The following is a 27,756-nucleotide window of genomic DNA, read 5'->3' as shown; positions in this document are numbered from 1 at the left end:
GAAAATCAGACAATTTTCTGGGGGACTTTCCTCTTTTTTTACTTGCAACAGATCTGTATTCCGCATAGTGCAAAAAATGCTGAACGGAGCCTCCTTGTAAAGTGCTGCGGAATATGTTGGAGCTATATAAATAAAAATTATTATTATTAACGGAAACGATTGCGGTGTGAACAGTCTCCATATTTTGCATCGGTCCCTGAAGTTTTAAATAATGAAATATAAAACCAGTCTATATTTTACGCTCAGTACAAACATAATGATAAATGACTCGTTATATAATATATTGGCTTGCGTTGAAAGGATGCTTATATATTTATTTATTGTTTATTATGCTCTGCTTATATGTACAGAAAATAATTACATACGGTAGTTTGGCTATAGCACCTGTAACTTGATGCAAGCAGTGCAGCAGCTACAAAAATTCCTTCTAAATTTATGATGTCCTATAGGCGCCTATCATATAGGAATACAATAAATGAATCTGTAATAATATTTCACCCCGTTATATTTACATCATAATTACACTATGCTCTTTTTAATGGATTCATTCACTCAGCACATGGCGTTATATTTGAAAGTGGCACAATCCAGTAGTTTTAGAATAAGGGAGCAGTAGACTCGGTTGGCGCTGCGCCCTGGTGAGACACTGACTGGCATCCAGCACTGGAACATCTGTATTATCATGTGTGTTAACAGTGACCTCTAGTGGTTAGTGTGAGGACAGCTGCAGTCGACTTTACAAAGTTTTCCATGACATTTTTTTCCTCCAAGGTCCGTGCCCAGGGTATAAAAGCTTTAGAATATACATCGTACAAAGTAATCTTCTCACGGTGGTTCATTTTAGGATATTTAACAGAGAAAAAAATAAATGTCTAGTACATCACCGTGGACTGCATGTATTACATAGGTATAGTGTACATGCAGATGACATTTTGAGAGTAGTATATTGCAAAGTTAATCATATGATGACAGCTGCTTTTCCTCCATTGAGGCCTCCATGAGTTGTATTGTGGTTCAAGAAGAAAACTATATACAAGTAATATACATAGTTGAAATTTGATGCTGAATGTATGTGTTAGGCCACATTCGCACGTTCAGTATTTGGTCAGTATTTTACCTCAGAATTTATAAGCGAAAACCATGAGTGGAACAGTCAGAGGAAAAGTATAATAGAAACACGTCACCACTTCTGTATTTGTCACCCAGTCCTGGTTTTGGCTTAGAAATACTGACAAAATACTGAATGTGTGAACGTGGCCTAAAAAACGGTTGTGTATTTCTTTTGTAGTCAACGATCAATTCAATTTTTTAGTAAAGTGGAGGCAAAGAAATACTGTCACTTAGGGCCTAATTCATATGTTCAGTATTTGGTCAGTATTTTACCTCAGTATTTGTAAGTTAAAACCAGGAGTGTAACAATCAGAGGAAAAGTATAATAGAAATACGTCACCACTAGTGATGAGCAAATATACTCGTTACTCGAGATTTCCTGATAATGCTTGGGTGTCCTCCGAGTATTTTTTAGTGCTCGGAGATTTAATTTTCATCGCCTCAGCTGAATGATTTACATCTGTTAGCCAGCATAAGTACATGTGGGGGTTGCCTTGTTGCCAGGGAATCCCCACATGTAATCAAGCTGGCTAACAGATGTAAATCATTCATCCGAGGCGATGAAAACTAAATCTCCGAGCACTAAAAAATACTCGAAGGCCACCCGAACGTGCTCGAGAAATCTCGATTAACGAGTATATTCGCTCATCACTAGTCACCACTTCTGTATTTATCACCCACTCCTGGTTTTGGCTTACAAATACTGAGGTAAAATACTGACCAAATACTCAACGTGCAAATGTGGCTTAAAGTGGTTGTCCATTACTAGGACATCACCTTCTTGAACTAAATGCTTGACACTGATAAAATAAAAAAACTATACTCCCCTCCCGTGCTGGCACAGTTCCAGCGATGTTGGCACTCGTGGTCCTGGAGCTCTGGTGTGTGTTATTGACATGTCGCCGTGAGCTCCAGGACTGTGAGTGCCATCAATGCTGGAATGACGCGGGCACGGGAGGTGAGTATAGGTTTTTTTTTTTTAATTCATTTTATCAGGGCCAAACATTTAGTTCAAGAAGTTGTCTTAAGCCCCCGTCTCACATAGCGAGATCGCTGCTGAGTCACAAGTTTTGTGACGCAACAGCGATCTCAGTAGCGATCTCGCTATGTGTGACACGCAGTAGCGACCAGGCCCCTGCTGTGAGATCGCTGGTCGTGTCGGAATGGCCTGGGCCATTTTTTGATCGTTGAGGTCCCGCTGGGTAGCACACATCGCTGTGTTTGACACCTTACCAACGACCTCGTTGACAGGATGTCCCATTGAATCATCATGAAATAGCTGCCATGTGACATCGTTGTACAGGTCGCTACAGTTCGCCGCATCGCTGCTGCGTCGTTGGGGAGATCGCACTGTGTGACATCTCACCGGCGACCACATAGCGACGCAGCAACAATCCCTGACAGGTCGTATCGTTGTCGGGATCGCTTAAGCGTCGCTATGTGTGACGGGGCCTTTAGTAGTGGACAACCCCTTTAACTTTCCAAATTGATCTGATTAGTAGCCAACAGACATGTGTATAAAGAATGGCTGTCACTATTGTAATTGTCCCCATGTGTAGTGGTCCGCTGCGCTGGGTGAGGTATATGCAGCAGGCGGAGGAACATGGATGATACATTGACAACGTATCACAATTATTGCTTTAGATCTTGATTTGCATGTTATTATTACAGTGTAGTAATTATTTTTTATCTGATCAGTTGTGCCCAGGCTTTTTTTAGATAAAGGATTTTGCTTTGTTGATAAAGAGCAGCCAAAATGATAAGAGAGAGACAGAGCAGCATGGGGCTTCTTTGAAGTCGGGGAGGTTATCTCACCCCATGGGCGCAACTACTCCATGTAGGTTAACCACAATTTCTTACTTTAGATTTTGATCTTTTTATTTTTGGCTGATTTAGACTGATTTTACTTGTTGTTATAGAGGGGGGCAATGTGGCACAAGATCTTATTGGGACTTTGTATTGTATGTCCTCTCCAGGTCACTACCAGATTTCTCCCCATACTCCCAAGACGTGCAAAAGGGGCTTAGAAAAATAGTATATGGACAGAGACTGTTGAGCTGCTCTCTAAACGCATCACATTAACAAAAAAATACATATATGAAATTGAAAATTAAAAGGTGTGAGGTTTATTCTCCTCTGAGGAGGGCACTACAATGATTCCCCAGGACTGAGACCCCCCTTATGTAAATGACAGCAGAGCATGGCCTCCTGCTTCTACAGGACCACATATTAGTAATGCTTCTCGTTATACTATATACAGTATATACAATCTGGTTAGCTGCATCCCTTTGGTCACACTCGTCATGTCCATGGAAAGTTAAAATAAAACATTTTTCTGTCATTACATGGAGGGTGATGACCCAAGCATGTAAACGTTACGTGTTTCCATAAGCATTAATGATAAATTGTTATAAAATATTAGTTATTTATGCATTGCTTATATTGCACCATTAATTCAACAGCACGATACAGAAAGTATCACCATTGGGGCTCACAATCCAGTTTCCCTATCAGTATGTCTTCAGACTGTGGGAGGAAATAGGTGGAAACCCGGAGAATATACAAAACTCCTTGCAGATGTTGTCTTTGGTGGGATTTGAACCCAGGACCCAAAACTGCAGTGCTAACCACTGAGCCACCATATTGCCAATCCTGCTACTTCATTTTCCCTTAAAAATATATATATTTTTAATTTTTGGCTAAAACTCAATTTTACATTAGCTTTTGATTAAATTTGTGGGCCATTTAATTTCTGCAGCCTCTAAGCATCACTGTACATAGCAAACTGCAAAAGTAGTTAAATGTGAATTAGTCAGTGAGCTCATCTAATAGCAGAGTTCGTAAGAACTAGCCATCTTCTGAAGAATAATTTCTGAGCTTAGTTATGACCACATCAAAGTTCTGCTTATTCAGGAGGAGCAAGGTATAAAGGTTACAGTCCATGCAGTCAGACCAGCTCACTGATGGATTTGACTGTTAGGCTGTGTGCACATGTTGCATTTCTAACACGTTTTTTTCATGCGTATTTGTCACAATCTGAGGGGTTTTCTGATGGCAGCAAAGTGAATGAGAATCCTGAGTCTCATACACACGTTGCTTATTTTTTCCTTGCAGATTTGGTGCAGATTTAAATCTGCAGGATGTCAATTCTTTCAGTGTTGTTGCTGCAGATTTCACTCATACTAAGGAGTAGGGAAAAATCTGCACCAAAAATGCATGTAAAAAAAGTGCGCAGTTTTGCTGCTGCGTTTTTCCTGCCACGAGATACAGACATTTCTGCACCAAATACTTAAAGTGTGTACATAGCCTTAAGGTGTTTATTGCTTTAATAATACTAAAATATTATTTTAAAGTCTGTGGTGAAACAGAAAAATGAACAGCATACGAAGCATTTTTTAAAAAAATCTGTTTCTTTTTTTGAGTGAATGTAAAAAATAAAAAAAAAATCCACAAAAAATGCTGTGAAATGCATGATGATTTTTTCAAAAACAAATGCTAAAAAAACTGTGTGATCTAGGCCTTAAATGGAATCTGTCATGTGAAACCAGGTATATTCTTCTCTGAAACATGCCCAGCATTTCAGAGAAAACATAGTTAGAATTTGGAGGGGCCATAGTAATAGATGAGATTAGTTCCGAACAGCCCCGTACAGCTTTTCCATGTGCCGCTCCAGGTGATTGACCGATGAGAAATTTGTCAATCAACTGGAGCGGCGCTGGGGGAAGTCGGTCTGTCAAGGCACCTGACTAGTGACGTCTCTGACTAAAGGTCCCGAATCTTCTATCTATATTTTCTCTGAAACAGTTTCAGAGAACAATATACCTGGTTGAACAGGTTCCCTTTAAGAAACAAGACGCTTGATAGAAGAGGTAGGGCTATAGTTACTGGTGACTGATGAATGCTATCCTGTTACATCTGTAGTAATAAATACACAATAGTAGACAGTACGTACTCAATATGGAACCCAGAATTTCACATGGTGCAAATGGTGAGCCATAAGATCTGTCGTCAGTGAATACTACCTTTAAAGGGGTTGTCCGGCCTTAGGATACATATTCAGTCATTGTGTGTGACTGCAGACTTGTGAATCCTCACATCGCATGCCTGTGAGGATGCTCCGGTGCTGACATCGGGAGTGGGCGGTCATGTGATCAGAATCATGTGATTTGCATACTCCCGGCCACATTCCAACTAGACTGTTTTCGATCTCGCTCAATTACCTTACATTGAGCGAGGTTGGGCACATGTCTAGTCGGAATGTGACCGCATGTATGTAAATCTTATACCTGCGGCTGCCAACGCTGGCACTGGAGAATCCTCACACCATACGATGTGATTATTCACAAGTCTGCAGTCCTAAGTTTGGACAACCTCTTTTAATATATATTACAGGTCGATGCAATCACATGTACTAATATTTTTTTCTATTTTCATTAATTGCAGTTTCCAAAAATAATGGCATCCGCCACAAGGACGTCCCTTATTTTGGGATGTGTCCTAATTGTCGGTAAGTGCTGTATATATCTATATGTCTCTTAGTTTTTAAATTTACTGCATTATTTTAACAATGCACAAATACAAATAGAATAATTAATCTCCACCCACATCTATACATAAGGAAATTAAGCCGTGATTATGATTCATTGGTCATATATTACTCGAATGCCCGCTAGGGCTGTGGGGTACTTGGGCCAGGTCCGGTGGTCATTAAAGGGGTAGTCACTGTGGCGGTCACCCCGTCCGTGGCCCTGGACATCCAAGTTTAAAGGGAAGGTCTTTAAAGGGGTTATTTAGAATAAAAAATGTTCGTAACGCCACCTGTGGTATTCGGTCAGGGATGACCGACGCTGCTTTAAGGGGTCCACTAGGGATGGTATGGCTTCCCACAGGTGAAGCTGGATCCCCAGGGCTCCCGGTGTAGTAGGCAAAGATGGTAGATGGTGTGGTGCCAGAAAGAATCAGAGGACACAAAGTTGCACTCTTTACCTTTTACTGGTGGTAAACAGCCACAGCCCAGGGTTCTGGTAACAGGTGATGGTGAGGTCCAGGCAGCCTGGAAACGATTAGGAATGCCCTTAGCCTGGTGGGATTGGGAGCCTTCCACACTGCGTTGTGTTATAGTCCCTTGCTGCCTGAGGCTTCTCTCAAGGTCCTCTCTCAGTCCTAGGACAGTACCCGCATGACAGCAACTCGAGCCTTTCCACAGGTGTCTCTATTTACGGTGACTCTGGGCTCTGTATGTTGCTGTGCCTTCGGGTGTAGTTGTGGGCAAGTAACTTTCAATCTCCTGCCCTCCGGTTTCTGCTGTGGGCATACAGTCCACACAGTCTCGGACTCCCGGTATCCAGTTCCTGCGCTTCTGCATAGAGGGAGCTCAGTCGTAGCTCTCCTGTAGCTCCTCACTTCTCCTCTGCTCCTTCCTCCTTCACACACTCTACAGACTAAACTAACTCCTCCTTCAAGCCAGAACATATATAGGGAAATTCCCCTGAAACCAGGTCTAGAGCTCCCCTTTCTGGCCTGGAGTCAGAACATGTTGACTGTACAGGTTACCTGTTAAAGGGATCCTCCTCGTTTCCAGGCATAGCATCACCCTCCCCGAGAGGAAGGCAATACCACTGTGGTACCCGGACTCCTGGGGTGCCACATTACAGCTTGTTTGCTTTTGCCATGGATTAACCATAAATTGAATGTGGGTTAAACTTGCCATTTGTCGCTTTGTATTCTAGGTCCGTGGCTTATCCGTGGTCAACTTTCCTTACCTGTAATCACGACAGCAACTAACGTATCAGTCATACGGTTGGGTGATTCCTTCTCCATAAAGTGCTCTGGGGATAGTGAATTAAGTTGGGAATATCCCGTCTCGGAAGATGTGGAAATTCACAGTGAGGAAAACAACAGTGGCTTATTTGTGTCTGTGTTAGAAGTGAAGAACGCTTCTGCCCATCATACTGGAAACTACACCTGTTATTATACTGATGTCCAAACTGAAGAGAACCAGGGCACGGACTTATATGTTTATGTTCCAGGTTGGTTTATTCTCCAAAATGAGGAAAACAGAATTACATTTGTACAAGGGGCAGTCCTGGTACAGACAGAAAGTATGCCATGTCCTAATGTGCTTGTGTTTTTACAGATCCTGCAGTGCCGTTTGTCCGATCTGGCATGTTGGAGCACTTTATTTTAGTACCAGAAGGTGAAATTGCGACTATTGCCTGCAGGATCACCGATCCCAATGTCCAAGTGATTTTAAGGAACAAAGATGAAAACAAGATTGTAAATGCTGTCTATGATAGCAAACAAGGCTTTCTGGGGTTTTTCCCATCGGGTGCCTATGTCTGTGAGACAACAATCAATGGCACGTTCATCAACACCGAAGACTTCATAGTGCAGACCTGGAAAGGTATATACAGCATCTACAAAACTACTTTCACTTACATAAAATCCATCCACTAAATAAGTTGTAGATATGCCGTCCACATCCCTTCACCATCTATAAAGGAATTTTTGTAGTTATATGGACTATAATCGTATGATCTGTCATGGAGATGAGCAAATTGATGCATAACAAATTGCATTAGCTCGGAATCTCCCCAAAATATCAGGTCCTCGAGGACCCCACCTTTTTGAAATTTGATTCTCATGGTTACCATTTTGCTGGATACTTTTGAGGTCCAGGAAGGGGTTACATAAAAACCATTTTACACTCTCTTGTCCTATGCCTCACCTGACTCCTTAGGCTACTTTCACACTTCCGTCGGTACGGGGCCATCGCAAACCGTCGGCCCGACGTACCGACTGACGTTGTGCTAAATTTAGCACAACGTGGCAGAGGATGCAGTTTTACAACGCATCCGCTGCCCATTATGATGAGCGGGAAAGAGGGGGGGGAGTTTCGGCCGCACATGCGCGGTCAAAAATGGCACACGTCGCACAAAAAAAGTTACATTGAAGGGTTTTTTTTGTGCGTTGCGTCCGCTAAAACACGACGGATCCGTCGCACGACGGATGCGTCATGTGCCCATCCGTTGCTAATACAAGTCTATGGGCAAAAAACGCATCCTGCAAGCATATTTGCAGGATCCGATTTTTGCCCATAACGACGGATTGCAACGGAGGAGAAAAGACGGAAGTGTGAAAGTAGCCTTACACTGCTTTCACTGCTGCTACAGCTCCTTGGTTCTTCGCTCCAGTATTCAATTCTTCCAGTGCTGAGGCCAATGATTGACCTCACATAGTCAAGTTAGGGATGACACAAGTCATCCGTCCTCCATGTCGAAAGAGCCATAAACCAAAGAGGAAGACTGGGGAGCTGAAGTGGCGTAAGGAGCCATGTTAGTTATTATTAGCCCTTCCCTTCTTTTATTATACTTTGGGGGTGTTGTGTGACCTTCAGGGCATGATAGATGTCTTTTAATGGCAATTTCGGTAGTTTCAGTTTGGACTGAAGCAAATCTGACAGCTGAATCTAGTGAAATTTTAGGAGATTTTCTTATCTCTTTTCTGACATGAAGGGTAGGAAGTAAGTAATCAAAATGTAAATAAGTAACCTTAGACACTGTTATAATGTAAACAATGTAAAAACAAATAATTTTGTGTGGGTAAAGTGTTCAATTTTTCTCGTGTACTAAAGTACAGCTTGCCATGATGTTCATGTTCTCCATAATAAAATAGAAGCCAGAGGAGAATTGATAAGGTTTCTCCTAGGTTTTGGACCCTTTCAATAATAATAATCTTTATTTTTATATAGCGCTAACATAATCTGCAGCACACATTATCATCACTGTCCCCGATGGGGCTCACAATCTAAATTCCCTATCAGTATGTCTTTGGAATGTGGGAGGAAACCGGAGAACCTGGAGGAAACCCACGCAAACACAGGGAGAACATACAAACTCCTTGAAGATGTTGTCCTTGGTGGGATTTGAACCCAGGACTCCAGCACTGCAAGGCTGCATTGCTAACCACTGCTACCCACTTTTTCTTCACTTTTTGGCTTTTAATCTACAGATAATGGAAGAAATGTTCATAAGTTTGACTCTTTTTATTGCTGATGTATAAGGTTATTCTTGTTTTCTTACAGTAAATGAAAACCTAAGTGTGGAGATGCAGGCAACAAAGACAGTGTTCAGATCAGGAGACACCATCATTATTTCCTGTGTTGTCCTAGAAAACGAGGTTGTTGAATTCCAGTGGAACTATCCAGGACAGCAGGTAAGTCATGGTGTAAGGTTAGGGGAGTCTTCATACTGGAGCTTAAAGGGAACCTGTCATGTAAAATAATGCTATTAACCTGCAAATATGGGGTTAATGTACAGGTTAACAGCATTCGGACACCACGTGGCGCCGGCGCTGAGAGCCCCTCTGCTTGGAGGAAATGACTGTTATCCCCCCCAGCAGCCTTGCTTGCTCCTTCAGTCACTGCTCTGTGTATAGAGAGCGGCGGCTGTAACTGCGCCCCCCCCCCGGCACTGACTGACAGCAGCTCAGCATTAGAGCCGGCTGTCAGTTAGTGATGGGAGCGCAGTTACAGCGGTCGCTCCCTATACACAGAGAGGTAACTGAAACGGTGCCAGCGCCGCCTCAGTGACTGGCAGCCGAATGCTGCCGAGTGGAGTAGAGATAATGTCCTCCTGGCGCTATGTCATAACACTATTAACCTGCAGATTAACCCCATATCTGCAAGCTAATAGCATTATTTGACATGACAGGTTCCCGTTAAATGATAGATATTGCTCCCTGATTCCTATTTTCCCGCAGACACCACTAGGGGGTGCTCGTTACATAGAGATTTTTTATGACTTCTGTTCTGTTGAGCGGAGTACTAGCTCAGTATTTCTACGTACAGTGAGCTCCTCCTAGTGGTGACTGCAGATAGTCAAAGTTTTTTGTTGTTTTTTTTCAGCAGGGCATTTGGCTATCTATGCAAAAAAAACAAAGTTAAAAGGTATAATAAAATTAATATTTCCTGTGATTGTAGCGAGGAGTTGGTGTAAAGAAAGTTGAAGAAACCAAGATTCCTGAGTTGAGGCTGGAATATACTCTTACCATACAAAATGCAACAGTCATGGATTCTGGGGAATATGAGTGTGTGGTCACCAGTGCTATAGATGAGGACATTATAGAAGTGAAAAAAGTCAATATCACGGTTCATGGTAAGTAAGAGGTGATTGTATAGTTGAGCAAATGAAAACATTGCTTATCTGTGATAAATGCTTTAACAATTTTTTAAACCAGCGAAAAAGATCGGATGAATCTGACAAACCTTTTAATGAATCCAATAATCATATACATGTCATCATTCTCAAGTGAATGTTGGACGAATCTGGTAATATCTACGGATTAAAGATTAGTGAAAAGTTTGAAGTGTGCACCATGCAGTTGGATCAGTTTTGCTGAATTACATTTTTATCCTTCATTATTGTTTTTTATGCTTTACTATGAGCTAATAATTATTATAGTCATGATGATTTGGATGTTAAAATAAATATTTTTTTTATTCTAAAACGGAATCGACAACTATTGTTATTTTTGGGGGGATATTGGTTATTGTAAATGGTATAACATTGATTTTTTTTCTGCAATTCTAGATAAAGGGTTTATAGACTTGAGTCCTAATTTTGGATTATTGGAATTTGTCAACCTTCATGAAGTGAAAAGTTTCTCGGTGGACGTCCATGCTTATCCAATCCCCAAAATATACTGGTTAAAAGACAATGTAACACTTAATAAGAGTCTGACAGAGATCACCACCAGCACAATGCCCACAGAGGAAGCCCAGTAAGTTTGGAGATTTTTACGTACTGACCTAATACTCTGCTTTATACAGGGAGTGCAACACATCTGAAGTATTTATTCTAATAGGTTCCTGATTGGCATACATCATATCAATTTTTCCCTCACCTATGGCTCTACAAATGTTGCAAAACTACACCTCACAACCTTCTGGGAGTTGTTGCTTTTGCAGCATCTGTAGAGCGGCAACCATGACATTATATAGAACTTGATAACACAAGAGATTAGGCTGGGTTCACATTGCGTTCAGTGACACCGTTAAATGGACTACGTTACACCGCGGCATAACGCGGTGTAACGTAGTCCGATAATGCCGCCATTGAATGCAATGTCGGACGAATCACTAGCGCACGCTCACAATGGGCGTGCGCTAGCGATATGCAGTCATTTGAGTGACTGACCCGAGACGCGGGCTGCAGCATTTCCGGGTCCGTCACTGCTAGCGCAGATAGAGCTAGCAGATGCTCCATCTGCTCTAGCGCTGGACAAAGTCGGCACTTGCATTAGCGCAGTCCGTTTAACGTATTTTTGTGGCAACTAGCAAACAAGGAAGTCATCCAGTTCAGGGGAGGACATACAATTGGTGCAATCAGTGCGGACGAATCGGGGACCAAGAGGTAAGAGGGCCCATTTCACCTTCAAAGTCGGTGGAATTACGATGATCTATTGGACAGCAAAGGGGCCACATGCTGTTCTCAAACAGGGGCCATCTTCTGTCTGTGTCCGGTCCTGATCCAGTTCCCCATTTTCCAGAGGATCCCAAAAATGGGGTAGAGTCTACTTCATCAATTAGAATATGACCAGCTCCACCATTCCGTGTTTCCTAATCAGCATATATTAGTGTGATATCCCAGGAATTATCCGCCTGCTTAGCTCATCCGGTAATCCATACCTCCATCATCAAAAGATATTTTAGCTGCATTCGCCATAAACTTTTAGATTGTTTATTTCAATTCAGTATGTTCAGGGGCCAAAGAGGACCGGCACTCCCAGCTCCCACAGGAGGCCTTGATGAAGCATTCCTGTATGCGAAACGTCGTTTGCCAACCTGAAGCGACAGTCCTCCTTCATACCTACAGTTAGGTCCATATATATTTGGACAGAGACAACATTTTTCTAATTTTGATTATAGACATTACCACAATGAATTTTAAACAAAACAATTCAGATGCATTTGAAGTTCAGACTTTCAGCTTTCATTTGAGGGTATCCACATTAAAATTGGATGAAGGGTTTAGGAGTTTCAGCTCCTTAACATGTGCCACCCTGTTTTTAAAGGGGCCAAAAGTTATTGGACAATTGACTCCAAGGCTATTTCATGGACAGGTGTGGGCAATCCCTTCGTTATGTCATTCTCAATTAAGCAGATAAATGGCCTGGCGTTGATTTGAGGTGTGGTGCTTGCATTTGGAAGGTTTTGCAGTGAAGTAACCATGTGGCCAAAGGAGCTCTCCATGCAGGTGAAACAAGCCATCCTTAAGCTGTGAAAACAGAAAAAACCCATCCGAGAAATTGCTGCAATATTAGGTGTGGCAAAATCTACAGTTTGGTACATCCTGAGAAAGAAAGAAAGCACTGGTGAACTCATCAATGCAAAAAGACCTGGGCGCCCACGGAAGACAACAGTGGTGGATGATCGCAGAATAATCTCCATAGTGAAGAGAAACCCCTTCACAACAGCCAACCAAGTGAACAACACTCTCCAGGAGGTCGGCGTATCGATATCCAAATCTACCATAAAGAGAAGACTGCATGAAAGTAAATACAGAGGGTTCACTGCACGGTGCAAGCAACTCATAAGCATCAAGAATAAGAAGGCTAGACTGGACTTTGCTAAAAAACATCTAAAAAAGCCAGCACAGTTCTGGAAGAACATTCTTTGGACAGATGAAACCAACATCAACCTCTACCAGAATGATGGAAAGAGAGAAGTATGGCGAAGGCATGGTACAGCTCATGATCCAATGCATACCACATCATCTGTAAAACATGGCGGAGGCAGTGTGATGGCTTGGGCATGCATGGCTGCCAGTGGCACTGGGTCACTTGTGTTTATTGATGATGTGACACAGGCAGAAGCAGCCGAATGAATTCTGAGGTATTCAGAGCCATACTGTGTGCTCAGATCCAGCCAAATGCAGCCAAACTGATTGGTTGTCGTTTTATACTACAGATGGACAATGACCCAAAACATTAAGCCAAAGCAACCCAGGAGTTTATTAAAGCAAAGAAGTGGAATATTCTTGAATGGCCAAGTCAGTCACCTGATGTCAACCCAATTGAGCATGCATTTCACTTGTTAAAGACTAAACTTCAGACAGAAAGGCCCACAAACAAACAGCAACTGAAAACCACCACAGCGAAGGCCTGGACGAGCTTCAAAAAGGAGGAAACACAGCATCTGGTGATGTCCATGAGTTCAACACTTCAGGCAGTCATTGCCAACAAAGGATTTCAACCCAAGTACTAAAAATGAACATTTTATTTAAAATTATTGAATCTGTCCAATTATTTTGGTCCCTTTAAAAACAGGGTGGCACATGTTAAGGAGCTGAAACTCCTAAACCCTTCATCCAATTTTAATGTGGATACCCTCAAATGAAAGCTGAAAGTCTGAACTTCAACTGCATCTGAATTGTTTTGCTTAAAATTCATTGTGGTAATGTCTATAACCAAAATTAGAAAAATGTTGTCTCTGTCCAAATATATATGGACCTAACTGTATATATGCTGAATTTAAATAAAGAACCTAAAAAATGATGATGAGTGCCGTTGAAATACTTTGATGATGGATAGGCCAAAGTCTTCTAGTTGTATATTGCCACATGCTCTTTCCTGTATGAAGGTGTCATTAGGTTCAAAACCGACATAATAAAACTATAAGTAAATGATTACAATTCAGTCTAGTTCTTATTTTACACAGATACATAACCATGTTGCAACTCATACGTGCCAAGGAAGAAGACAGCGGACTTTACACACTTGTGGCTCAAAATGATGCCGAAATTAAAACTCATTCATTTGAATTGCAGATTAAAGGTGATTTGATTATTTTTTTTAATAGAAAATCTTAGAGTAAAAAAAAAAGTAATAAAACTGAAACTTTTAAACTTTCTTATTTCCAAATGTTCTAGTTCCAGCATTGATATTGCAATTGGCGGATGATCACCACGGATCAACGGGTCACCAAGCTGTAGAATGTCTGGCTAAAGGAATGCCTGTTCCTGATGTGGAATGGTTGGTCTGCAAAGACATAAAAAAGTAACTATTCTGACTTTTATAGGTTAAGCCAATGATATTTATATTATGATTATGGGGAACTGTACATTTGTAACAATTAATATGTTATATATTACAGGTGCAATAATGATTCCTTCTGGTCCATTCTGGTAACCAATGGTTCGGAGATCACAATGGAGACTCATCAGGACAATGACAACTTAGTAAAAAGCCAAGTGAACTTCAAGAAAGTGGAGGAAACCCTGGCAATCCGATGCATAGCAAAGAATGATCTCGCTGCTGTTGCAAGGGAGCTGAAGTTGGTTGCACCCTGTAAGTCATTTACCAATTACTCTGTTCAGAAATATTATTCTCACTGTGGTATAAATCATATATGAGTAGTGTACCCTTACCTGCAGACATGTTATATTAAAATCTAAAAGAAGAGGGCATGACGTGAGTTATTCACCGTCACAGTGCTACTATAATGCTATATTGGGGGTGACACAGTAAAGTGAATCCGACACCAAATTTTACAAAATAGATTACATATAATATTAATTAAACCTTAGACCCAAAGAGGCTGGTGTACTTACTATGAAAAATTAGTGTCATAATGGATTTGTAATCTTGGGGTCGAGCAAGAAAGAAAAGCTTTGGTTGTCCCAAGTGTATTGAATCTCCACACGTAGGCTGATTGGCATCTGCTCAGCGTTCCTCCAGCTGCTGGGATCTCGCACCGCTCCGCACAAGCTGCAGCTATCAGTCAGGCTATGTAGGCTCAGTCAGACTGAACACACTTCTACTCATGAGCTCTCTAACTGTTTTGCTGGAAACCATTTTAAAGAAATTCTGACATGGATTTTACAAGTAAGTACACCAGGTTCATCAGGTGTTAAATCTATTTATTAAAGATTGAAACTTTTATATTTGAGATTAACCTCCTTTAAATTTGCTTATGATGTTAGTTTTCTTTTGCACTTTTATTTTGTCTGTTGAACTGAATTGCAGGTTAATCTATTATTTCTTTTCTTTGAAGCCCTGCGCTCAGAACTGACTGTAGCTGCTGCAGTGCTGGTACTTCTGGTGATAGTCATCATCTCACTCATAGTCCTTGTCATTATATGGAAACAGGTTAGAGACACAAGTTTGGCTACAATATCTATCTATCTATCTATCTAATATCTATCTATCTATCTATCTAATATCTATCTATCTATCTATCTATCTATCTATCTATCTATCTATCTATCTATCTAATATCTATCTATCTAATATCTATCTATCTATCTATCTATGTATCTATCTATCTATCTAATATCTATCTATCTATCTATCTATCTATCTATCTATCTATCTAACGATCTATCTATCTATCTATCTATGTATCTATCTATCTATCTAATATCTATCTATCTAATATCTATCTATCTAATATCTATCTATCTATCTCTATCTATCTATCTATCTATCTATCTATCTAATATCTATCTATCTAATATCTATCTATCTATGTATCTATCTATCTAATATCTATCTATCTATCTATCTATCTATGTATCTATCTATCTATCTATCTATGTATCTATCTATCTATCTATGTATCTATCTATCTATCTATCTATCTAATATCTATCTATCTATCTATCTATCTATCTATCTATGTATCTATCTATCTATCTATCTAACGATCTATCTATCTATCTATCTATCTATGTATCTATCTATCTATCTAATATCTATCTATCTAATATCTATCTATCTATCTATGTATCTATCTATCTAATATCTATCTATCTATCTATCTATCTAATATCTATCTAATATCTATCTATCTAATATCTATCTATCTAATATCTATCTATCTATGTATCTATCTATCTATCTATCTATGTATCTATCTATCTAATATCTATCTATCTATCTAATATCTATCTATCTATCTATCTATCTATCTATCTATCTATCTAACGATCTATCTATCTATCTATCTATCTATCTATCTATCTATCTAATATCTATCTATCTAATATCTATCTATCTATCTATGTATCTATCTATCTATCTATGTATCTATCTATCTATCTAATATCTATCTATCTATCTATCTATCTATCTATCTATCTATCTATCTATCTATCTATGTATCTATCTATCTATCTATCTAACTATCTATCTATCTATCTATCTAATATCTATCTATCTATCTATCTATCTATCTATCTATCTAACGATCTATCTATACACCCTGCACATAGTTGATATCATTGACTATTAAACATAAAATGTTTCTTTCATTTTTCAGAAACCAAGGTATGAAATTAGATGGAGAGTCATAGAGTCAATTAGCCCTGACGGTCATGAATATATATACGTAGACCCAATGCAACTTCCCTATGATTCCCGATGGGAATTTCAAAGAGATGGACTTGTTCTCGGTAAGAGAGTTTTTTAATAATGAAATTTTATTAAAATACATTGTTTTCTTTAGCATAAGTAGCGTTACCTGTGATTTTCTAGTGTTAATTAATGTACATGATTTAATCTTATGCAGGTCGAATCCTCGGATCTGGTGCCTTTGGCAAAGTAGTAGAAGGCACTGCATATGGACTTAGCCGTTCGCAGCCTGTGATGAAAGTAGCTGTTAAAATGTTGAAGCGTAGGTTCAAATTATATATTTATTGATTCTATCTTGCATCAATTTATCTGATATTAATCTATCTATCATCTATCTATCTCTCTGTATCCATCTATCTATCTATCTATCGATCATCTATCTATCTATCTATCTATCTATCTATCTATTTTACTATTCATATTAGAATTAATTCACACAACCGCAGGTTCCCTGAGCCTCACTTTTGCCTTCGAGGCTCAGTTTGAGAAGTACGGCCATTAGCCTAATTCTTCTGGAGTTAGTTTAACTCTATGGATTTGTGTTTTTCTCAACAGCGACTGCTAGATCAAGTGAGAAACAAGCTCTTATGTCTGAACTCAAGATAATGACTCATCTCGGCGCTCATCTGAATATAGTGAACTTGTTGGGAGCTTGTACTAAGTCAGGTAAGTAATGACTGTATAATCTACATAAATACTTCATGAAGGGGTTTCATCATGAGAAGAATTTTTATTAAAATCATCCCTTCTTGGGGCTGCATTACCTTTATTTGCCCCAAATTTATCAAAGTGTCGAACAATGAATTTGGTGCATCTCTACTCGCCACACCCTACTGGAGTGAGAATTGTGACATTTTTGCAACTGTTTTTTAAATTTGTAAATCATGAATTTAGCTTATTTGCATAGCTAACCACTCCCACTTTTCAAATATGTAAACAGTGGTGGAAAATAAGGTAAAAGTCGCAACTTTTCTTGCAAAACTGGTGTGAAACATAATTTTCAACTTTTTTGACAACGGAAAGCTAGCGCAAAAGCAGATTTTATTCCTAGCTGAGTTGGTGCAAATCGAATTGCAGGACCCAATCCAGTGGCCATGTCTATAATCTGTAGTCACTGGATGGGAGTCCGGAGCACTGCTTCTTACTTGACGTCATCCCAGGCTCTCTAGATTAGCCACTAAACAAAAGAAAACACATGGATGCCATAAAGTAAGAAGCGGTTCGTAGGGCTCCTGTCCAAGGGTCCTGTCTGTAATCTAACCGGGAACTGCAAATTGATTCACATCAGCTCCAATCACTGATGTCTGGACAATGCCCGGTTGGGAGGACACTAGACCTAGATCCAACTTCCACCTCTATCTACTGTGAGAAGGTACCACCTGAATGTATATGTCATGACCCAGACATCAGCGATTAGAGCTGATGTCTGGGTCATGACATATACATACAGGTGGTACCTTCTCATAGTAGATAGAGGTGGAAGTTGGATCTTGGTCTAGTGTCCTCCCAACCGGGCATTGTCCAGATGGAAATAACTACTTACATTTATTACCTTTATTGCCCTAGAAACCCATCATTGCCTCCTCCCATTTCTCCCCTCGTATTAGTCCCTCTAGGTCCCCAATACTGGTCATTGGTTTTTGCCTTGCTACAAAGACAATAAATAAAACTCCCGTGATTGTGGATGTAGTGATAAAACTACTGGTGTGTTATCTTCCACAATAACTAACGTTCTAATACAAGTCTTATTTATAACATGAGACTCATTATATTCCAGGACCTATTTACATCATTACTGAATACTGCTTTTATGGAGATCTGGTGAATTATCTGCACAAGAATCGGGACAATTTTCAAAGTCGACACCCAGAAAAGCAAAAGAAAGATCTTGATATCTTTAGTTTGAACCCAGTCGATGAGAGCACAAGGAGGTAAGATATGATCCGTGCACTATTAATTTATGCTGGCTTCACTAGGAGCACTTTTCAGTAGATTGGGGCTTCTCAGATTTCTCCCAACATTATATGTTAAGTCAATTAAAACAGGAAATCTGTAACTCGATATAATCTCTCTGTATGGCCTTTCAATCCAGGTGAGCAACTCCAAAAGTATATTACTTTACATTTCAGCTATGTGATTTTATCTTTTGAAAACAATGGTGACTATATGGACATGAAGCAGGCGGACACCACCCAATATGTGCCTATGTTAGAGATGAATGAGGCTTCCAAATATTCTGACATTCAGAGATCTCTGTATGATCGACCCGCATCTTACAAGAAGAAACCTATGGCAGGTAAATTCTATGTAGATGAAAATTAATGCATATGTTTTATATTTTGAAGAATATACTGTAGATATGAAGATAGATAGATAGTACAAAAAAGATGAAGACAGCACTCCTTTGAAAAAATATAGTGGTCTTTAAGACAATATGGGCTCCTACGACGTTTCGGTTCAAGGTGTATTGAGGATCGGTCTATGCCTGGAAGGTCTGGCACCCATTTTTCACATACTGCTTGCTAGTGCTGCTTTTCAACTTTTTATATATCTAGATTGATAGAGAGATAATGGATAGATAGATAGATAGATAGATAGATAGATAGATAGATAGATAGATAGATAAAAATAGAAAAAATTAAGCAGCAATAGTAGTGTGCTGCCAAATGCATGCCTTTAGAAGATTACAAAAAAAACATAAATAACTAACCAAAAAAGGAAGGAAGCAATGCAACATTTCGACTCAATGTGTATGAGCCCTTCTTTTTTGGTTAGACAGATACGAGAGAGTTACAGATAAAAAAAAAATAGTTAGGCAGATGGATATAAGCGAGTGACAGATATAGATAGATCTACAGATATGAAAAAGTTACAATAGATGGATACATAGATATGAGAGTGACAGAAAGGATAGATAGATGATAGATAAATGAGATAGACAGATATGTGATGGATTAGATAGCTATAGAAGAGATGCTGCAAACCATATGTAAATAAAGCTTCACTTTCCAAAAATTGTGTCCATGACCTTTATCGCTTTCCTTTCTATAGAAGTGAAAAACCTCCTGTCGGATGATGGCTTTGAGGGCCTGACTCTACTGGATTTACTCAGTTTCACATACCAGGTTGCCCGCGGCATGGAGTTTTTAGCATCTAAGAATGTAAGTACAGTACACAAAGTGAAATCCTCTGTGTACCTTATAATATAAAGTCCCTAATCTCGTTGTTGCTTATGCCCCCGCAGTGCGTACATCGTGACTTGGCAGCTCGCAACGTCCTGCTGGCACAAGGGAAAATTGTGAAGATCTGTGACTTTGGTCTAGCTAGAGACATCATGCATGATTCCAATTACGTATCAAAGGGCAGTGTAGGTATCATGGCTACCCATCATTTACGATGTAACATAGAGGGAACAGTATCATTACTATGACCACATTTCATTTTAGAACAGAAATAACTGGTGTACATAGTTCAAAGTACAGTAAATTACATGTCATTCATCTGCAGACCCTAAATCATTCATGCCATTAAAACTCTTGTACAGAACTACTCCCAAAGTTTATTGAATCTGGTCATAAAACTGAAATATTTGTGTGCAAACAGTTGGTGTTCTCTGGGTAACATTAAGTTCATGATGTCTTCTTCTACACAGACTTTCCTCCCGGTGAAGTGGATGGCACCAGAAAGTATTTTTGATAACCTCTACACAACTCTGAGTGATGTGTGGTCATTCGGTATTCTGCTTTGGGAAATATTCTCTCTTGGTGAGTAGATAGTGATGATTCGTGTAAGAAGATGGTGTTTTTGCTTGTTTATGATATGGTATGATGAGTTGTTGGGTTACATTTATCCAAATTGACCTACACCTCATTGTGTGACTTTTTCTTCAGTGCAGCATTTCTAAATCTGTTTTACAATTTGTCACACACTTGCCGAAAAGCCTTTACAATGTCCTTTACTTCTAGGTGGCACCCCATACCCAGGAATGGTTGTAGACTCCACTTTCTATAACAAGATTAAAAGTGGCTACAGAATGACAAAGCCTGATCACGCTACTCATGAAGTGTAAGTAGATACTTCCACTGAACACCAGGCTGACAGCTCCATAGTCCTTGTGATAATTATACATCTCTACAACATGGTTGTTCTGTGTCTGTAGATATGAAATTATGGTGAAGTGCTGGAACAGTGAGCCAGAGAAGAGACCCTCGTTTTATCATTTGAGTGAAATAGCTGAAAGCCTCCTCCCTGGGGAATACAAAAAGGTAATGATCTATCCCATGGATAATGGTTTATATTGTTCTTTACATCAATCCAAGCCAAAGAACAAGTAGTGCTTGGCAGACTATGGGGCCCGGGGTTTCACTATTTCTAAGTCCTTGTCATATGTTGTGAATGTCGAAATCAAGATGTTTGGAGGCATGCTACTCTGTAAATGATGTTCGGTAAACTAAACTAGGAATAAAAACTTCATAATCTGGACATAGACATTTGGAATCTTATGGTTATTTGGTCAGCCCATATTACACCTGATCCTTTCATTAGCCCAGGGCTTGGGGATAATTGCAGTTACATATTATAGTGTTACATAATATAGAAATTGTATAGTGTTAACATAAAACATTTTATGTGTTCCTGAGCCAATGTATTGTCAGAAATTTGGTATATATCTTATTGTAGCATCACATACAAATTTCAGTATGATGCAACTAAAACACAACTGAATGACTTACATTAATAAGACTGCATATCTTGGCTGTACAACAGCCTTGTATTCTGACACTGTCATTATCACCATTTGTACTTATGTTCCATCAATGGAGGGGTGTTTTGCTGCTGGACACTTATGGAGCCTCTCATCATGATGGAAGACTTTAAAAGCTTAACCAAATGAAAAATGGCTTGGTTTATCCACTTTATCGTAGAAAATGAGCAACTTTCGACCTAGACTGATATCACCACCGTATGGTGACATATGGTGGTAGATACCAGTCCTGCAGGACACATTAAAAGATTACATTACAGCTTTAGATAGAGATGGACGAATTGCGGTGTGATGTACAAATATCGTTGGGTCGGCAGTGGATAATCAAAAGCTGTGTCGGGAATACCAGATGAAGATTGACATGTCATGACTGGTGGTTGTTCAGGTTGGGCCCCACCATGTGAGTGGTCCTGGTTCTAACCCCACTCACTGCCAATTACACTACTGGAAAGATGCTAAGAAGAAGATACAAGGCTTAATGGTTGAATGGTATAGCATTTGGCATTAGAGGTTACATTTTTAGACATTAAAAATGCAGTCTCATAATTGTGGTTTTTTTTTTTTGCCCTTTATAGTGTTATGAGAAAGTTCTCCATGACTTCTTAAAAAGTGACCATCCTGCCGTCACTCGTATGAGAAGCGACAGTGACAATTCGTATATCGGTGTGACCTATAAAAATGAGCACAAAATGAAGGACCGAGAAAGTGGCTTTGATGAGCAGAGACTTAGTGCTGATAGTGGCTACATCATTCCCCTGCCAGACATTGACCCAGTTTCAGAAGATGAATCCGGCAAGAGAAACAGGCACAGGTACTTTAACTACAGTTATTGGATGATTTTGTGGCTGATTTTAAACATATAGACGCTTGGGTGTAATACAAGTTTACATGTAACTAGAATACAATTTTGCTTTAGCCTCAAACAGAATCTACTATTATCAGTGCAATACACATATAAAATGTTATATCTCGTGTATCAGTGGTAGTGGTGTCAGTCTACTCTTACAAAATAAAGCAGTACCTTTTATCACGAAATCTATTAGCCTTGTAGCCAATGCTAATGCCTAGCTAGCACTCCTCATATAGCATTATACCCGGATCACTGTGTTTGTATGTACATTTCTAGCAGTGCTCACCCCACAGGGCCTCCCATAGGCACAGGCCAACTATGCTTAAAGGTAAATTCAGCCATATATATCGCGTGTCTAACATGTGTCCTACAAACTGATATTCAAAAAGTGAATCTTGAAGATGCACAAATCGAGATTCCTAAACTTGCATGTATCAACTGCTTTATCATGTTCATTTATCAAACATTTCTGTATTTATTTTTATTTATTTCCACATTTCTTCTTCTTTTCCAGCTCCCAAACATCTGATGAAAGTGCAATTGAGACAGGATCCAGCAGCTCCACATTTGTCAAGAGAGAGGACGAGACCATTGAAGACATTGAGATGATGGATGACATTGGTATAGATTCATCAGATCTAGTTGAGGACAGTTTCCTTTAAGATGCATGTCTCTGAAGTCATTTTACTAACCGCATCATGAAATGATACAGAAAAGACTGTGAAGTCCAAGGATTCTATTTTTTTACTCAAAAAAAACCACTTTGTTGCAATGGACAACATGAGATTGGGCAGTTTGCCTTGCCAACCATTCATCAAGAGCACAGGTACCAGCAAGGACATATTGCCTGTTTTAGAAGCTGCATTTTTAGACTGTTTCCAGTGCATTTTTATCAAACGGTACATCATAGCATCTCAATATATTTTTCCTATATATATATTTTACATTTGTGGACGAAATTGAGAACAGTGGCTTTGTACTTCCAGGGCATTCTTGATTCCAACAGAAACCAACCTGCAGCTTAATTTTATCAATGTATGTATGTAAATAATGAAGAAATGGACGTGTTATTTGGACTGACTTCATGAGACCACTCGGGATTTCTATGTGCTATGTTTTGTACCAGGAGCTGCTGTTATACAATTGTCAAAGACGTTTTGAACCACTTAAAGGGACTAAAGACATCTCAGAAAATATGCATTTCTTCAAACAGGCAAATATAAGCGTAATAGGGCGAGTCAATGCCCCAATCGCCATTGGCACCATCCTTAATGTTGTTTTGTGTAAGTAACACAAATATCAGTATTAATACTCGATTATTTTTGTAAATCATCAATACTATTATTTCTAATCAAACTGACTTTAAGGACTACCTTAACTAACGGGAACCTGTGGGTGTTTTTTGTGCATTAATATGGTACTTCTTACAGATTAAATAATGGTTAAAGCAGAATAATATGTAACAGAACTGACTTTTGATTTAGCAGTAAAGTATTGACCCCTTCCGTAGGAAAAACAGCGGGAATAGATCGTGATTTGTTCTAGCATAGTATTTTAAACCCTTAACTACATAGATATGTCATTTTATAAGGTGGACTGGATTATTCTCCATCGACTGTTCGAGAATCTATAGCTAGTATAGCAATAGACAGGAGCATTTACTACAAAGGTTTGAGATCTCCAATCTTTATGACCTTAATGGGTACTTAAAAAAAAAGCCTAGGTCAATTAATGAATATGATGAATGTGTTATATAAACCTTTTATATTTTTATTAGTAAGAGGTTATTGAAAAAAAATGTCCAGAATTTGTGGTTTAAAATGTGAGAACATTTTGAAAATGTTATTGTGGTTCTTAAAAATACAGCAGGACAGTTATCAGTATTATTTTTTATATTTTTTTATCGACTCTAAAAAGAACATTTGGTAAAATTCCTTTAGTCTAGTATTATCAGACCTGATTTTGGTTATTGAGATGGTCATCAATTCATGCATAAAACTTACATGTATTTATAGACAACCTCCAAGGCTGACAATAGTGCAATGCGGACATGAAAAAAGCAACGAGAGTCTCACAATTGGTTAACAATTCTACGGTTACCAGATTGTTTTGCAGTTTTGTGATCAATTATCAGGACGCCAGGTTGCTAGAATAAATGAATTTTACTATATCTAAAAATAAAAAAATTGTGCTACCTTAGGCTACGTTCACATTAGCGTTGTGCGGTGCAGCCGCGACGACGCATGCGTCATGCGCCCCTATATTTAACATGGGGGGTGCATGGACATGCGTTGTCTTGCGTTTTGTGACGCATGCGTCATTGTGGCGCAACTGTCAGGGCGCAGAGGACACTGCATGATGCAGTTTTTTCTGCGCCAAAAATCATGCAAAAAAATGAACGCATGCATCACAAAACCCTGCATGCGTTTTGCATGCGTTGTGCGTTACGTCGCTGACGCATCGCCGCACAACGCAAATGTGAACGTAGCCTTACAATGACCATAAAGAGGAGCAGTGATACATACTTTGCACATATGGGTATGTCATATACGATCAATTGTATACGTTTTTGCAGTTTATTAAACAGATACTTCTAATCATTAACCACATGTGAATACAGGTTCTTATAATACAATCCAGCTGATATACAATAGAAACTGGAAAATGGTTCAAGGAACCTGTTAAAAAAAGGACCAAATGAATTTTTATGTAACAGTGTTCGGATTGTGACTTCGTTGTACATTCCACCAGCTATTATAACGTTATTTGTTGTAGTAATTGGAAAAAGTACTGCCATATTGTTTTATCATGGAAAATGCAATCCCATATGCTCCAGGAAACAGGAATTTATACTTTTGAATGGGTTTTGCGTCAAAAAGTCCTACTCTGTTATGAAGGACGTAAGCTAATGTGATGTTATACATCAATCTGTATATTTTATTACAATATAGTCCTTAAATACTGCCAAACAATTATGTTAAGCTGTATCACTGCCTTTGTTATATGTGTTTTGACTGTGATGTACTCCACAGATGCGTTAACTGTTGCACTTTTAAATGTCCAAAATTATATTTTAGAATAATAAAAACCTATGTGTTTCTAAGATGGAACAATGGACGATGAGTAAATAGAAGTTATTTCATTTTATCACAATGTTCCTTATATACCTCCATATTAATCATCTCAATTCCTTTGGCTGTAAAGTCTGCTGTCCATAGGTATGATTGTATGTTTGACTTGATAGAATCATTTTATTGTGTGTACCCCAATCAAGGATGGTGCAGTCAATCAATATTGACTTATAGATATAAGAGAGTCATTGAGTGTTAGGGTTGGAAGGGACCTCCAGGGTCATCGTGTCAAACTGCCTGCTCAATGCAGGATTCACTAAACCATCTCAAACAGATATCTGTCCAGCCTCTGTTTGAAGACTTCCATTAAAGGAGTTCTTTGATCACCCTCGCCGTCAAAATGTTTTTTTTCTAATATCTAGTCGGTATCTTTTCCCTTTCAGTTTCATTCCACTGCCTCTCGTGTCGTGTTTCTATGTGCAAATGAGAATAAGGATAGTCCCTCTACACTGTAAAATCCCTTCAGATATTTGTAGACAGCTTTCAAGTATCCTCTTAGCGTCTTTTTTTCAAGCTAAACATTCCCAGATCCTTTATCCATTCCTCGTAGGACATATGCTGGTTTGCAGTTCGCTCACCATCCTGGTAGCTCTTCTCTGAACTTGCTCCAGTTTTTCGATGTGTTTTCAAAAATGTGGACACCGTATTCTATATGAGGTCTGACCAATGAGAAGTAGAGGGGGATAATTACTTCACATGATCTAGACTATATACTTTATCTTAATACATCCCAGAACTGTTTGCCTTTTTTGCTGCTGCATCACACTGTTTACTCACATGCAGTCTGTGATGTACTAGTGTATCCATATTTTTCACACATGCTGTTGCTTAGTTCCATTCCTCCCATTTTCATTTTTCTTGCCCAGATGTAGAATCTTGAATTTCTCCCTGTTAAATACCATTTTATCAGTTGCTGCCCATTGTTGAGGCTTATCTATATCCTTCTGAATCCTTTCTCTGTATTCTTTAGTGTTGGCTATCCCTCATAGCTCTGCATCGTCTGTCCATTTGATCAGTTTAACTTCAGGTCCCTTATGTAGATCATTTATAAAAATTTTGAACAACACTGTGGCCAAGACAGACCCTTGTGGTACCCCACTTGAAACACTTTTTGAATTGAACGTGCTACCATTTATTACCATTCCTTGAGTATGATCATAAAGCCAGTTATGAATCCACCTAACCGTAGCCTTGTCAATTCCATACTTGGTCATTTTTTCAATGAGGATAGTATGACATACTTTTATCAAATGCTTTGCTGAAGTCGATATATATCTATAGCATATATCTATAGCATTTCCCTGATCCACCCAGTTAGTGATTCCATCATAGAAGGAAATTAGATTAGTCTGGCATGACTTGCTTGCTACAATCCCATGCTGGCTCTGGTGAATTACTGTATTCTTATCCAAGTACTTACATACATGCTGTTTAGTAATTTGTTCAAATATCTTTCCTGGTATAGATGTAAGGCTCACTGGACTGTAATTTCCTAGCTCCATCGTATTTCCTTTTTGAAGATGGGGACAACATTTGCCCTTCTCCAATCTTCTGGTACTTCTCCTGTACTCCAGAAAGATTTTTTTTTGTCTCCCTTGCAAGCCTCACTTTATTACTGGCTTTAGCTCTTCTAACACTTACCCTGCATTCCCTGCAGACAACATTATATACTTCTTTAGATATGCCCCCTCATTCCCTTTCATATACATTTCTTTTTTTTTCCTTTTTAGTAAGTGTTTATGTTCTGTGTTCATCCATTCTGGTCTCATTAAATGTTTCCAATTTTTCCTTCTTTTCAGGATTGTTACGAATTGTGTAATAAGAACTTAATTTAGCCAAAACTCCCATCTTTCTCTGACATTTCTGTCCTTTAGAACATCCAGCCATTGGACCTTTCCCACCCTCTATCTGAATTCATGAAAATTTGCCTTTCTGAAGTCCAACCTTAAAGTCTGAGTCCTCGTGGGTCTTTCTCTTCCTTTAATCCAAAATTTGAGGATAGCGTGATTGCCACCTAAATTCCCAGCCACCTTTATTTCTTCATCTGTTTCCTCACTGTTGATAAGAATTGGGTCCAATAAGGTAGATCTTCTTTCTCATTCTTCTACCTTTTGAAAGATAAAGTTGTAAGCTAGAGAAGATGAGAATTTTTTGGACTCATTACATTTTGCCTGAGAGAGATTCCCAACAAATATCTGGATAACTAAAATCTCCCATGATCACTACGTAGTACTTTTTTGAAAACAAAGACATCTGATGTAAAAAAAAAAAAAAAAAAAAAAAGTTCATCCATACCTTCAGTCTGTCCAGTTGGACTATAATAAACACCTATAATAGAGTCCTTTCAAGTTCTTCTCTCCATGTATTCTTACCCAAACAGTTTGGATCTATGTGGAGATATATACACTTTACTAATATACAATGCAATACCTCTTCCCCTCTCATTAAGCCTGTTTGACAGCCCTCCATACAGTATGTTGGACCCCACA

General features: G+C 39.1%; 1 protein-coding gene across 1 annotated transcript in view; it reads left to right on the top strand.

The window, feature by feature from the left end:
- PDGFRA (platelet derived growth factor receptor alpha) overlaps positions 1–25,251 on the top strand; it is a 31,875-nt gene extending 6,624 nt beyond the window's left edge. Inside the window, exons 2-23 of the mRNA XM_069744468.1 lie at positions 5,554–5,617; positions 6,840–7,139; positions 7,247–7,513; positions 9,194–9,324; positions 10,091–10,265; positions 10,701–10,890; positions 13,829–13,944; positions 14,040–14,166; positions 14,264–14,457; positions 15,164–15,258; positions 16,430–16,562; positions 16,679–16,783; positions 17,077–17,187; positions 18,299–18,452; positions 18,651–18,817; positions 19,573–19,682; positions 19,766–19,888; positions 20,174–20,285; positions 20,487–20,586; positions 20,681–20,786; positions 21,862–22,097; positions 22,651–25,251. Of these exons, the coding sequence (XP_069600569.1) occupies positions 5,566–5,617; positions 6,840–7,139; positions 7,247–7,513; positions 9,194–9,324; positions 10,091–10,265; positions 10,701–10,890; positions 13,829–13,944; positions 14,040–14,166; positions 14,264–14,457; positions 15,164–15,258; positions 16,430–16,562; positions 16,679–16,783; positions 17,077–17,187; positions 18,299–18,452; positions 18,651–18,817; positions 19,573–19,682; positions 19,766–19,888; positions 20,174–20,285; positions 20,487–20,586; positions 20,681–20,786; positions 21,862–22,097; positions 22,651–22,798 (3,252 nt within the window). The 5' untranslated portion in view covers positions 5,554–5,565 and the 3' untranslated portion in view covers positions 22,799–25,251. The remainder of the gene's footprint in view (positions 1–5,553; positions 5,618–6,839; positions 7,140–7,246; positions 7,514–9,193; positions 9,325–10,090; positions 10,266–10,700; positions 10,891–13,828; positions 13,945–14,039; positions 14,167–14,263; positions 14,458–15,163; positions 15,259–16,429; positions 16,563–16,678; positions 16,784–17,076; positions 17,188–18,298; positions 18,453–18,650; positions 18,818–19,572; positions 19,683–19,765; positions 19,889–20,173; positions 20,286–20,486; positions 20,587–20,680; positions 20,787–21,861; positions 22,098–22,650) is intronic.
- The last annotated feature ends 2,505 nt before the right edge of the window (positions 25,252–27,756 follow it).

The sequence above is a fragment of the Ranitomeya imitator genome, chromosome 1 (assembly GCF_032444005.1).
Source record: "Ranitomeya imitator isolate aRanImi1 chromosome 1, aRanImi1.pri, whole genome shotgun sequence".
NCBI classification, from domain to species: domain Eukaryota; kingdom Metazoa; phylum Chordata; class Amphibia; order Anura; family Dendrobatidae; genus Ranitomeya; species Ranitomeya imitator.
This window is presented reverse-complemented; position numbering and strand designations above follow the sequence as displayed.